This window comes from Triticum urartu, chromosome 5A, assembly GCF_056163025.1.
Source record: "Triticum urartu cultivar PI428250 chromosome 5A, HENAU_Tu73, whole genome shotgun sequence".
In the NCBI taxonomy this organism is placed as follows: domain Eukaryota; kingdom Viridiplantae; phylum Streptophyta; class Magnoliopsida; order Poales; family Poaceae; genus Triticum; species Triticum urartu.
In genome coordinates this window covers 316,703,035-316,715,467 of record NC_141877.1, presented here as the reverse complement: position 1 = coordinate 316,715,467, position 12,433 = coordinate 316,703,035, and the positions used below count along the sequence as shown (strand labels likewise).

Here is a 12,433-nt window from a genome sequence, read left to right as displayed (position 1 = left end):
GCACCTTTGCGCAGACAAGCCGGAGTGATGGTAGCCGCGTTTTCCCACCAGTTGAAAAAGCCGGCGGCTCCGTCCGATGGTGTGATGGGCAGGCGGCACTAGGCGAGTACCTCGTGCCAGGATATGCGCGCTAGTACGCAGCCAACGAGCAGGTGGTCAATGGTCTCGTCTGCTTGTCCGCATAGCTTGCAGATGGGGGTCGCACAGTAGACCATGGCGCGCGCCGACCAGCCGTCCGGCAACGATTGAGGGCAACAAGCCATAGGAAAATCTTGGCATTGGAGGGCGCCCAGGTCCTCCAGATGAGGTGCCAGAAGGGTACAGTGGTAGAACCATAGAAGAGGGCGTGGTAGCAGGAACTCGCCGTGTAAATTCCGTTCGAAGTCCATTTCCAAGATAGCTTGTCGGGTTGGGTGATAAAGAGATACCCTGAAGCTTTTGCCATAACTCGACGTATTCAACTATAGCCACGGGCTGAGCGTGCCATGGATGTCCGAGATCCAAGTGCTATCGGTCAGTGCTTCACTGACGAGGCGGCTCTTTCGTCGTCGGCGCGGAATGAGGGAGAGCAGCGTAGGGGCCAGCTCCGCTATGGATTGGCCGTTCAACCAATGGTCGATCCAGAAATGGCATGTGTTGCCGTCACCAATGATCCAGCTGGTGGATGCATGGAAGAACTCGGATGTCTCGCGATCATGCGGGAAGTGCAGGTGTTTCCACGGGTGCTCCTGGCCGGTGGCCTGGAGCCACAGCCAACGGGACCGCAGCGCCATGCCGGTGCGCTGGAGATCACGAATGGCTAGACCGTCATAGGCAAGGGGCCGGCAGACACGGGCCCAGGAGACAGGGCAACAACCATCATTGGCATCGTGTCGTCTAAACCAGAGGAAGTCGCGGATAAGCTTGGTGATCTGCTTGAGGATGAGAGGGACGATCGCCATCGCAAGAAGGATGTGGATCGCCATCGCAAGAAGGATGTGGATCGACATGGCAGTAAGGATGTGGCAGACAAGGACCAGCCACTCGCCTCGGGAGAGCAAGGGCTAACACAAAAATATAGGCCTTCTTTTCTCTTAAGAGAACAGAAGGAGTACATGGCATTTGTTATTCCGTTCAGGGTCTAGTTACTGCTTCAGCTTCTTTTCTTCCGCTAAAACAAACCTAGTCATTCCTTTCGGGAGACGGGCATGCGCATGTCCGTGCACAGATGGATGCATGGTCTTACGACTCTTATTTACTCTTTCTGTTTTAAAATAGATGATCTAATTTTGTATTAATTTTTATATAAAATTAGGTTATCTATTTTAAAACGAAGGCGGTATCTCTTTTGGCTGCTGACGCCCAGCTGTTTGCCAGGGAGATTGCGAAATTATGAACAAGATTACAAAAGGAATTGGGCAGAAGCTAGCGACCGAGAGGACATTAAACTGGCCCAACCACGCTGGTGCAAAACAGTAGCACCGATGAGCCGAAGCACGATGCCCCAGCTCTGAGTGCTCGGTCGAAGCAATGCAGCAGGGTTGCAGATAGCCCGTGCGTGCCGCGTAAATGGCGCCACCAGTGGGGCCTGGGGCAGCAGCTCGGACGAATCAAGGGCAAGTACCCGGAATATTTTACCCTGCCGAGTCGTGTAGGGGGCCGGAGTCCATAGCGCCCGAACGTACACGCGATTAGGCCGACTCCACAGCACAACCCTATTCTGTCCGGTTTCATTTATTTGAAGTAAAATAGACAAACAGGCCGACCCAGCACGCGACAGCCTGAACCTATCTAGTTCATTTTATGCCCACATCGACTTATTTCGTGCGTAAACTTGCATCGAGTTTGGGTCGTTGCGGACACCGAACGAACGCGCCGCTAGTCCGTGTCTAGCCGCGCGGCGGGGCGGTCACCTATCTCCCACCAGCCAACATCAATGCGCACGGGCGACCGGCCCCACCTGTCATCGGCTAAGTGGAAGGTCGCCGTCCTTCTTAAATGAGGAACCCGTGGACCGGTCGTCGTCCACACTGTCAATCCATCCAGCGGCCTCCCCGAAACCCGACAACGCGAAACCCTAGCCCTCCCCCGTTCTCGAGCTCGCCGGCCGGCCACCTCGAAGCCATGGGCTTCTGGAACCGCAAGGGGAAGCACGACCGCGAGGCCGGTTCCTTGTCGGGGCGTCGCGCCGGCTCCGTGAAGAAGGAGGAGCCTGCATCACCACCACGCCGGGCCCACGCGCCGCCCGCGTTCTCCATCACACCCACGTCCGCCGGCGAGCACGACCGGCACTACATCCGCGCGGATGTGTGCCGCCGTTATTGGGAGACGAGGACGCTGCTCCCCTGGAGCGACGTCCACCTCCCCAACAACTGGCACTTGTCCGTCGACCGTGTGCCCATCCCGCCGGTCCCGTTGAGCGGCCGTGCGCGCCGTGAGGAGATCGAGCGCCGCCGCCGACTCCTTCCCGACGACCTGTACTACGGCGACAGGTACGCCCCGGACTCACACCTCTGGAACACCTGGCTCAGGGACGAGCACGGCGTGCGGGGCGCCTCCTTCTTCACCGGCTCGGCGTCTGGGCCGCGGCGGCCACGTCGGGAGCGCGCAGCGCCTGCTCCCCAAGAGCGCGGGCGTAGGCGAGTGTGCGACCTCACGCCGTCACCGTCGCCATCTCCATCGTCACCACCACCTCCTCGCATGACTGCAGAGGAGGAGGCCCGTCTCATGGCGCGTGTCATGAAGGACTCCATGCACACGCATGATGAGTGGCAATGGGAAGGCCTCGAGGAGATGATGGCCCGCTCCGCCGCCGGCGAGGTCGCCATCCTCGAGGAGGTCATGGAGGAGGCACCGGTGGCCGCGTTCCACCCAGGCCTGGTGGGCCAGGGGCGGGGCTGGTCGTGCAATGTAGAGGCGATGGCCGACGCCGTGAGCGTGAACTGGTGCGTCACTCCGCCGCGGTCATCGGAGCGGGAGGCGTCACCACGGGAGGAGGTGGTGCAGGCACCTCCCGCCCCCGTCTACCACGCACCGCCAGCCCCGTCGGCCCACCTCTGGACGTCGCCGGCCTACGTCGACCTCGTCAGCAACGACGACAACACCGGCGGCCATTGAAGACGGCGACGACATCGACGGCACGGGCAAGAGCGCGCGGGCGGCGGCCGTTTTTATTTTCTTTTTATGTTTAATTATGGCACTAAGTTGGACGTGAAACTGGGCCGTTTTATGGCCATGACCGTAACTTCAGTTTTAAGTTTTTTTAACTGCGTTTATTTACTTTTTAAGTCATTTTATTTAAGTTTTTATGTTTTTTTAATCACGTCCAACACAGACAAGATTTTGGGTGCGGTCGCACGCTGAGCGCACCCACGACCCATCGGACAGACGCGGACATGGGCGAACCCATTGTCGCCCCAAAGGGACAAAATCCGGCCAAACCGAACGTCTGTTTGGGGTCGTGTGGTGGAGTTGGCCTTATGTCCCGGTTTTAGGACATACTCCCTTCGTCCGGTGAAAAGTGTACATCTAGCTTCAAAATTTATCTATAAAAAAGTGTACTTTTATTTTTCCAATGCACTTTAAAATAGGAAAAAACAGTTCTCTCTCATCACATGGTAATCAAAACCAATAGCAATCTACACATGGTATTCTTAATTTCTACATGCACTTAGCTCATTGGTAGTTGGGTAATTAAAGAGGAGAGAGATTGTGGCTTGCACTTTTCCAATGTACTCCCTCCGTAAACTAATATAAGAGCATTTAGAACACTACTTTAGTGATCTAAACGCTCTTATATTAATTTACAGAGGGAGTATTTTTTACTCAAGTTCATAATTTGTCCTAAAATTTCTAAATTTACACTCTTCACCGGACGGAGGGAGTACAGTATGGTGTTTGGCCCGCTCACATTTAAACTTTGCCACATCTGTGCATGGCTTCTACGCCGGAACCAGATCCTCTAACGTTGAGAAGGAAAGTTAGAGAAGCTATAGTACTCTAACTTTTCTTCTTTCTATTCATATGATTAAGGCTAAAATCTACAGTAAATAACAAGGGTAAACAACCTGCTAACCATCCACTAACCTTCTCTAACTTCTCTTCTTCGTTTTACACCAGACTATTACTATGGCACCTTGACTTTCTTTCTCAATGTTAGAGAATTCGGTTCTACACCATGATCCATATGTACCCACACTACATGCCTCACGCATCTGACTCTGCTTCTTCCCGGCTTTTCTTTACCCAAGTTGTTGCTTTGTTACAATTTTTTCTAGATCGTCACATTTTAATGCAGGGACTTTTTTTTTGTGAATTTTAATACAAGGACTCTGTACACAATTTCTAACCATCTAATTTGTATGGGCCTGCATTTCTACCACGTCAAAAGAATGATGGAGTCTATTTCTAGATCATCAACGTCCCTGTGTTTTTAGGTTGGATCCTTTTGATCTACACTATTCATCTATAGCGGTTGATGTTCTGGTGCGTTGATTCTATGGGCTTTAGTATGACGACTTCCCGACTGTCTACTACAACAACGTTTGCCCGGCTCCGGCGAGAGAGGGGCGATGATAGCGACACCTTCGGCTCGCTTCAGTGTTTATAGTCGTCGGTAGGTGGTCTACGGATCTTGATGCAATTTTTATTATTTCTAGTGTTGGTTGTACTACTATAATTAAAGATTAATAGACGGAAAGTTTTTCTGAAAAAACATTTTATATACTGGATAGGAGGAGAAAGGAATTTTCCGCCAGGCGAGGGAAAAAAAAGGAGCGACTGATGGGGACGAAACGAGCGGCAGCCCCGAGCAAGTAAGATTGGACTCCGAGCGGAGGCATGCTTCCAAGCAACGGCAACAAGGGACAAGTGACCAAAATACAGTAAGATCGGGGCCACGGATGCATGCATGCAGATGCAGGTCGAGACGTCGATGGAGGTTGAAGAAAGCCGGCCGGGGTTCAATCCACGAACAACTTCTGCACAATCCACCAACACGCTCGAAGTGACGACGCTGCCATCGTAGAAAACCTGCTCCGACCACATCGCCGGACCGTCAACGGAGCAAAATGCACTCCAAGAGTCAGAACTCGTCGTCCATTTGTATTTGTTCCGAAAAAAAAGAAACTGTTTCAAAAGAAAAGAAAAAACCTACCCGGTCCATGCAGCCGTGCGCGCTCGCCTAGGGCCGGATGCAACGGTCGGTGAGACGACGCAAAAGCCAGACAGATACGGCGACACAAAGCCAGAGGGGGCCGCCCAGGAGGGGCAGGGTCAGTCCCAATGACGGGTTACAAAGAAATCCCAGAAAACAGTTAAGACGATAGTTTATTAAAGCTTATAGAAGGCCTAAGCCCAGATGCGGCTTAAGGCCCAATATTGTAAACGCTGTATGTAAGGAAAGACTTGTAAGAAAATGCATGTAAAAGAAGTCACCGAGCCGGACACGCTTTATGAACCGGTCGGGACTCTGTAGGCCGCCAGGCGTAAACCCGTGTATATAAGGGGACGACCTGGTGACGGTTTAGGGCAAGAAACAGAGATCGATAACCAAGCAGGCGAACTAGCCTCTTGATGATCGAAACCCCAGCAATATCAACACAACTAGACGTGAGCTTTTACCTTCATCGTAAGGGGTCGAACTAGTATAAAACCTCGCGTGTCCTTTGTCCCGATTAACCCCTTTAAGCTTTCTAGTTGCGATGGCCCTATGATTAAGTCCTTTTGCTAGGACATCTGCCGTGACAATTTCACGACAGTTGGCGCCCACCGTGGGCCAGCGCACGGTGGATTTGAGTTCTTGAAGGGCAATTTCGAAGGGCTCAAGGGATATGCTGTGGGCCGGATGACCAAGAGTCGTCGCGGCAAGCTCTACATCGACGACGAAGGCTGGGCCCCCGAGGCCGGCTCAATTGAGTACGGGTACCGGGTCCCCTTCGGCGGAATTCATGTCTTCATCGGCCGGATCGGCGAATCGGGCCCTGAGCCGGACGTCCACACCAACCTCGTCGAAACAGCTCAGCGCGCGAGGTCCACCCGTGTTCAATCTGTCGTGAAGCATGCCTTCGTAGGTTGCATCCACGGCGGTGAAAACTCTGAAGGATCGGTGGATGGTGGTGAGACGGCCATCTGTTCTGACGCTACATCATCAACGGGCGAGACGAACTCTTTGTATCAGCTGCAGGATGGCATTCTCGGGGGCTGTTTCGATGGCCGCAGTATTCCAGACCCCTTTGAGCCGCCGAATCGGGCCGGAGTCTTCATGGCAGGCACGCAGCCCGGGCAGAACTCCACAGCTGCAGCAGCAACAGCCACCGGGTCGGCAGCAGCCGGGTCAGGAGACTCTGCGCGCCCCCGGCTCAGATTCTAATTGACCTCACAGATAAGCTGATGGCTCTGTTGACTGCCGTGGTGGAGCCGGCGGATAAGTTTCAACACGACGTGGAGGTGGCACGCGTACGTGAAGAGATGGTACAAGCTAAGGAGAATTTAGCAGCAGAAGAGGTCAGGATGGCCGCGGAACGGGCGGTTTTGGACGCTCGTGCTCAGCAGCTTCAAGCGGAGACTTTCCGGCTCTCGGTGGATCTAAACGCGTCAAACAAGGTCATGAGAAGAAGGCATCAGAAAACTCAATCACGGCTACCTCTGACGCTCGATCCTAGGAACCTTTTCCATACGCCCGGGGCTGGCCCAAGTAGCCCGGCAGGGGAAAATCGGATCACGACACCCGGGGCACCGGTTCAGCCGCGCGCCATGGAACCACCTCGTGTACATACCGCTCCGCCTCATTATGTGCCAACACCACCGGGTCACTTCTCCAATCCTTTGGAAAACCTCATTGCCGCGTCGGCTCGTTTGGCGGCCCTCCCGATGGAAGGCGACTCTCCGGCGGCGATCGAAACGCGAAGGGTGAGAGAACTTCTTCAAACAGCTCTGGCGCAGCAGGATGTGTACTCTTACAGTTGAGACAGGATCCATTCAACCCCTCGCCCGAGCCGGAGCCCAAACTATAGTAGGCATATGGATTCAGCTGATATGTCAAGCAATGCTCAAGCCGCAACCGGCCGCGCAGGCATGAGCCGGCACGGACTGGAGCCCTTAACTTATCGGATCAGGAGAGGATCCGAAAAGAGGCTGAGCGAGCGGTTCAACTGGCAGCGGAGCAGGCGGCTCATCAGACTTTTCCGGCTTATCCAGCAACCTCGGTTGAGGCAGGAGTGGCCACAAAAACCGGAGGTGTCCCTTGCCTAGTGTCGGCCATACGTAATGAGAGTTTGCCAAAGGACTTTAAGGGGCCTCGTAAGGTGCCTAATTACACGGCCGACTTGTAGCCTAGGGCCTGGATTGAGAGTTATGAGATGGCAATGGAGCTGTTGGAGGTCAGCGACGCGGCAATGGCTAAGTATTTCACTATGATGTTGGATGGAACAGCTTGCACTTGGCTAAAAGGATTGCCCCCCAATTCCATCGGCTCATGGGCGGAGTTAAAAACCCGGTTCATTCAGAACTTCAAGGACACATGCAAACAACCTATGTCAATTGTGGACCTGACTAATTGTAAACAAGAGGAAGGTGAGTCCACAACCCACTGGGTGCGCCGGGTCAAAGAGATAATTCATTCATCTGATAAGATGGATGCCGGCTCGGCAGTCTTAATGTTGGAGAAAATTGCCATTTTGAACCTCTAAAGCAGAAGCTGGGGCGTCTTAAACGTGACTGCAATGACATGTGCCAGTTGATCGCGGCTCTCGTCAAGTATGCTGATTCTGATAGCACCAAGGACCCTGTGTCTGATGAAGAAAAGACAGGGAAGGGAAAGAAGAACGACAACAGCAAGGGTCACCAGCATAACCCGGCGAATCAAGGAGGTAATAAACATAAGGCTGGCGAATTTGTGGCTAACACCAATGCGCAGGGAAACAATCAACTGCGCAAGGGTAGGCAACCCGCTCGGTCAGGCGGGCCAGGTCCCACCCTTGAGCAACTATTGAATGAACCTTGTCCAAGACACGACAACCGGGAGAAGCCAGCCACCTATCTGTGGAAGGACTGCACAATCATGAAGGCGTTTAAAAATTCAAATGCATTTGATGGAAGTCACGACCCTGGCGGCGGTTCAGGTGGAGGCGGCTTTCATGGCCCGGGCGTCGGTTCAGGTGGAGGCGGCTTTCACAGTCAGGGTCATATGGGTAACCAGGGAGGTTATAATCCACAACCCGGCCAAGGTAATCAGCAGCAACAGTCCGGATATCAGAGCAATCCAAAAGAATTGAATAGTGGGCAATATCATGTATTTACCACTAGCTTGTGCAAGAGGGACCAGAAGCTTCACAAGAGGGATGTCAATACCGTTGAGCCGGCGATTCCACGTTACTTACGGTGGTCAGAACAGCCTATTGTGTGGAGCAGAGAGGATCATCCTCCCCGGGTTGATAATCCGGGTCACTTGGCCTTGGTAGTAGTGCCTCAGGTTGGTGGATATAAATTCACTAAAGTGCTCATGGATGGAGGTAGTAGCATCAACATCCTCTACTATGAGACGTTTCGTCGGATGGGGTTGACTGATAAGGGTCTTAAGCAATCCAAAACTATTTTTCACGGTGTGGTACCTGGCAAGTCAGCATACCCAGTTGGTAAGATTGAACTGGAAGTAGCTTTTGGGGATGAATATGATTCCAAAGCGGAGAAATTAACCTTTGAGGTGGTTAAGATCAAAAGCCCATATCATGCTCTGTTCGGACGGCCGGCATACGCAAAGTTCATGGCTTGGCCGTGTTATGTGTACTTGCAGCTCAAGATGCCGGGTTATAAGGGCACCATTACAGTACATGGAAGCTGGAAAATAGCTCTGGAGTGTGAAGAAGGAGATGCTGCATATTTTGAGTCGGTTTGTGCAACAGAGGAGTTAAAGTTTTATAAGGATAATGTTGACCCAGCAGACATGATGTCTTTAAAGAAGCCAACAACGGAGCATGAACCGGTGTTGAAGTTCAAGTCAGCTGATGACACCAAGATGGTTGATTTTGTGCCCGGCGACCCATCCAAGCAATTCATCATCAATGCCAACTTGGATCCAAAATAGGAAAGCGCGCTCATCGAGTTCATCCGTGAGAACCGGGACATCTTTGCATGGAAACCTTCTGACATGCCGGGTGTCCCGAGAGAACTCGCTGAGCACACTCTCAATATTGATCCAAAGTTTAAGCCGGTCAGGCAATTTCTCTGACGGTTCAACAAGGAAAGGCGCAAGGCCATTGGAGAAGAGGTGGCCCAGCTCTTGGCGGCCGGGTTCATTGTGGAAGTCTTTCACCCAGAGTGGTTGGCCAACCCGGTGCTTGTACTCAAAAAGAACAACACCTGGCGTATGTGTGTGGATTACACCGATTTAAACAAAGCTTGTCCAGCTGACCCTTTTTCTCTCCCCCGTATTGATCAGATCATTGATGCTACGGCGGGTTGCGCGCATTTGAGTTTTTTGGATGCTTATTCAGGTTATCATCAGATCAAGATGGCAGTCAAGGACCAGGAGAAGACATCTTTCATCACTCCGTTTGGAGCCTTCTGCTATGTGTCTATGCCCTTCGGGCTCAAGAGTGCCCAGGCAACTTATCAACGGTGTATGCAGAATTGCCTTCACAATCAGATTAGGCATAATGTTCATGCATATGTGGATGATATAGTGGTAAAGTCCAAGAAAGAGGAAACATTGGCCACAGATCTGAAAGAGACCTTTGATAATCTCCGGGTCTACAAAATGATGCTTAACCCGGCGAAGTGTGTTTTTGGAGTTCCAGCTGGCAAGCTCTTGGGTTTTTTGGTGTCCAACGAAGGTATTGAAGCTGAGAAAATTAAGGCAATCACATCCCTGGCCAAACCAACATGCATCAATGACGTTCAATGCCTGGCGGGTCGTGTTACAGCTTTGAGCCGGTTCATAAGCCGGTTAGGGGAGAAGGTGATGCCTTTGTATCAGATGATGAAGAAAACGGATGATTTCGTTTGGAGCGATGCTGCGAACTCTGATTTTGAGGATATGAAGAAACAGCTTACTGAGCCGCCGGTCCTTACTGCTCCAGTTGAGAAAGAGCCGCTATTGTTATATGTAGCCGCCAACTCACGGGCTGTTAGTGTGGCAATTGTGGTGGAGCGCAAGGAGGTTGGCAAGGAACATCCGGTTCAACGACCAGTTTACTACGTCAGTGAGGTGTTGATTGAATCTAAACAAAGATATCCACATTGGCAGAAGCTCGTGTATGGGGTGTTCATGGCAAGCCGGAAGCTTAAACATTACTTTTAGGGTCACCCAATCACCGTGGTTTGCTCTGCTCCTTTGGGAGACATCCTTCAAAATACAGAAGCCACTGGACGAGTCGCCAAGTGGGCCATTGAACTTGGGTCTCATGGGTTGAAGTATGTACCACACACTGCGATCAAATCTCAAGCGTTGGTTGAATTTACTAATGACTGGACAGAGATGCAGATGCCGGAGGAGAAACCAGACAACACATATTGGACGATTCACTTTGATGGGTCTAGACAGTTGGAGGGCTCGGGGGCTGGAGTTGTGTTAACTTCCCCTCGAGGTGATAATTTTTGTTATGTGTTGCGACTGATGTTTCCTTGTACTAACAACGCAGCAGAATATGAAGCCTTGCTCCATGGTCTTCGAATGGCTAAAGAGATGAGCCTGAGCCGGGTCCGGTGTCTTGGCGATTCGGATTTGGTGGCCCAACAGGTATCAGGCAAGTGGGATTCCAAGGACCCTCTTATGGCGGCTTATCGCCGTGAAGTTGATGCTGTTGCAGGACATTTTAAGGGTTATCAGGTGGAACACATTGACCATAGAAAGAACGAAGCGACGGATGCTTTAAGCCGGTTGGGATCTCAGCGTAAGCCGGTGCCACCTAAAACCTTTTTGGATGTTTTGCATAACCCGTCTGTTAAGTTACCTACAGAAGAAGATCTAGTCGTTCCTGACCCGGAGGCACAGTTGGTGGCGGCTCTTCACGTCATCCCAGATTGGACAGTGCCGTTCTTGGCTTACATGACCCGGGGTGAGTTGCCAGCGGATGAGACCCTGATCCGATAGATAACCCGGCGGTCTAAGTCAATGACGATTTCAGACGGATAATTATACCATCACAGCGTCTCCGGAGCGTTTCAGCGGTGCGTTTCTCCTGAAGAAGGCCAAGAAATACTTCGTGAAATCCATGAAGGTGATTGTGGTCATCACGCCAGGTCAAAATCCCTTGTGGCCAAGGCTTTTCGTCATGGTTTTTACTGGTTAACGGCTCATGCCGATGCAGAAGATCTGGTCAGTAGGTGTGATAGATGTCAAAAATTCGCACGACGAGCACATGTGTCGGCTCAAGAGTTGCGGATGATTCCAATCACCTGGCCGTTTGCGGTCTGGGGGCTTGACATGGTTGGACCTTTCAAAAGGTATAAGGATAGAAAGACACATCTTTTAGTGGCCGTTGACAAATTCACAAAGTGGGTTGAGGCAGAGCCAGTGAGTAAGTGTGATGCAGCCACGGCGGTCCAGTTCATGAAAAAGGTGATTTTTTGTTTTGGTTTTCCACAAAACATTATCACTAACAATGGCACTAATCTATCCCAAGGGGCTATGGAGGAGTTTTGTCAATGTGAGCATATCAGGCTTGATGTTTCTTATGTAGCCAATCCTCAATCCAATGGTCAAGCAGAGAGCAAATCGGGAAATCTTAAAAGGTCTCAAACCCCGGCTTATGGTTCCTTTGCAGCGAACGCCGGGTTGTTGGGTAGAGGAGTTACCCTCGGTGCTGTGGAGTATCAACACCACTCCTAACAGGTCTACAGGTTATACACCTTTCTTCATGGTTTATGGAGCGGAAGCAGTGTTGCCTAGTGACATCCGTCATGACTCGTCCCGTGTGGCGGCTTATGTTGAAGCTAATAACGAGCAAGCTAGACATGATGCACTTGATTTGTTGGATGAGGAAAGAGACTTAGCAGCGGCTCGGTCGGCAATTTATCAACAGGACCTGTGTCATTATCACAGCCGCCGGGTTAAGTCCAGGACTTTTCAAGAAGGTGACCTGGTGCTCCGGCTCATCCAGGATCTGTCAGATGCACATAAACTATCCCCGCCTTGGGAAGTACCCTTTGTGGTTAGCAAGAACTTAAACAACAGGTCATATTACCTCATTGACATTGAGAGCACAAAGACTCACGTAAGTCGGAGGAGGAGACCTGCCGGCCGTGGAACATTGCTCAACTTTGGCCATACTACACCTGAGCTACCGGCTCTCATCATGTACATACTTTGACGTTGTATATACTATGATAAGTAATAAAGCAGGACCTCGGTCTTTTTCCTTTTCAAAGATTACATATCTTTACTATCTTTATTTAATATGACTATTAAGAAGCTGATCATATCTGAATCAAGTCTAACCTTTTTTGGCCCGGCTTA

General features: G+C 51.4%; 1 protein-coding gene across 1 annotated transcript; it reads right to left on the bottom strand.

Moving 5' to 3' along the window:
- Nucleotides 1-461: 461 nt before the first annotated feature.
- Nucleotides 462-989, bottom strand: LOC147971210 (uncharacterized). The gene has a single exon (XM_087523870.1). It carries the CDS (start codon nt 987-989, stop codon nt 462-464), a length of 528 nt encoding a protein of 175 aa, XP_087379996.1.
- Nucleotides 990-12,433: the final 11,444 nt, after the last annotated feature.

Coding starts and splice junctions, on each gene's coding strand:
- LOC147971210 (XM_087523870.1), bottom strand. CDS start 989: ATGTCGATCCACATCCTTCTTGCGATGGCGATCCACATCCTTCTTGCG.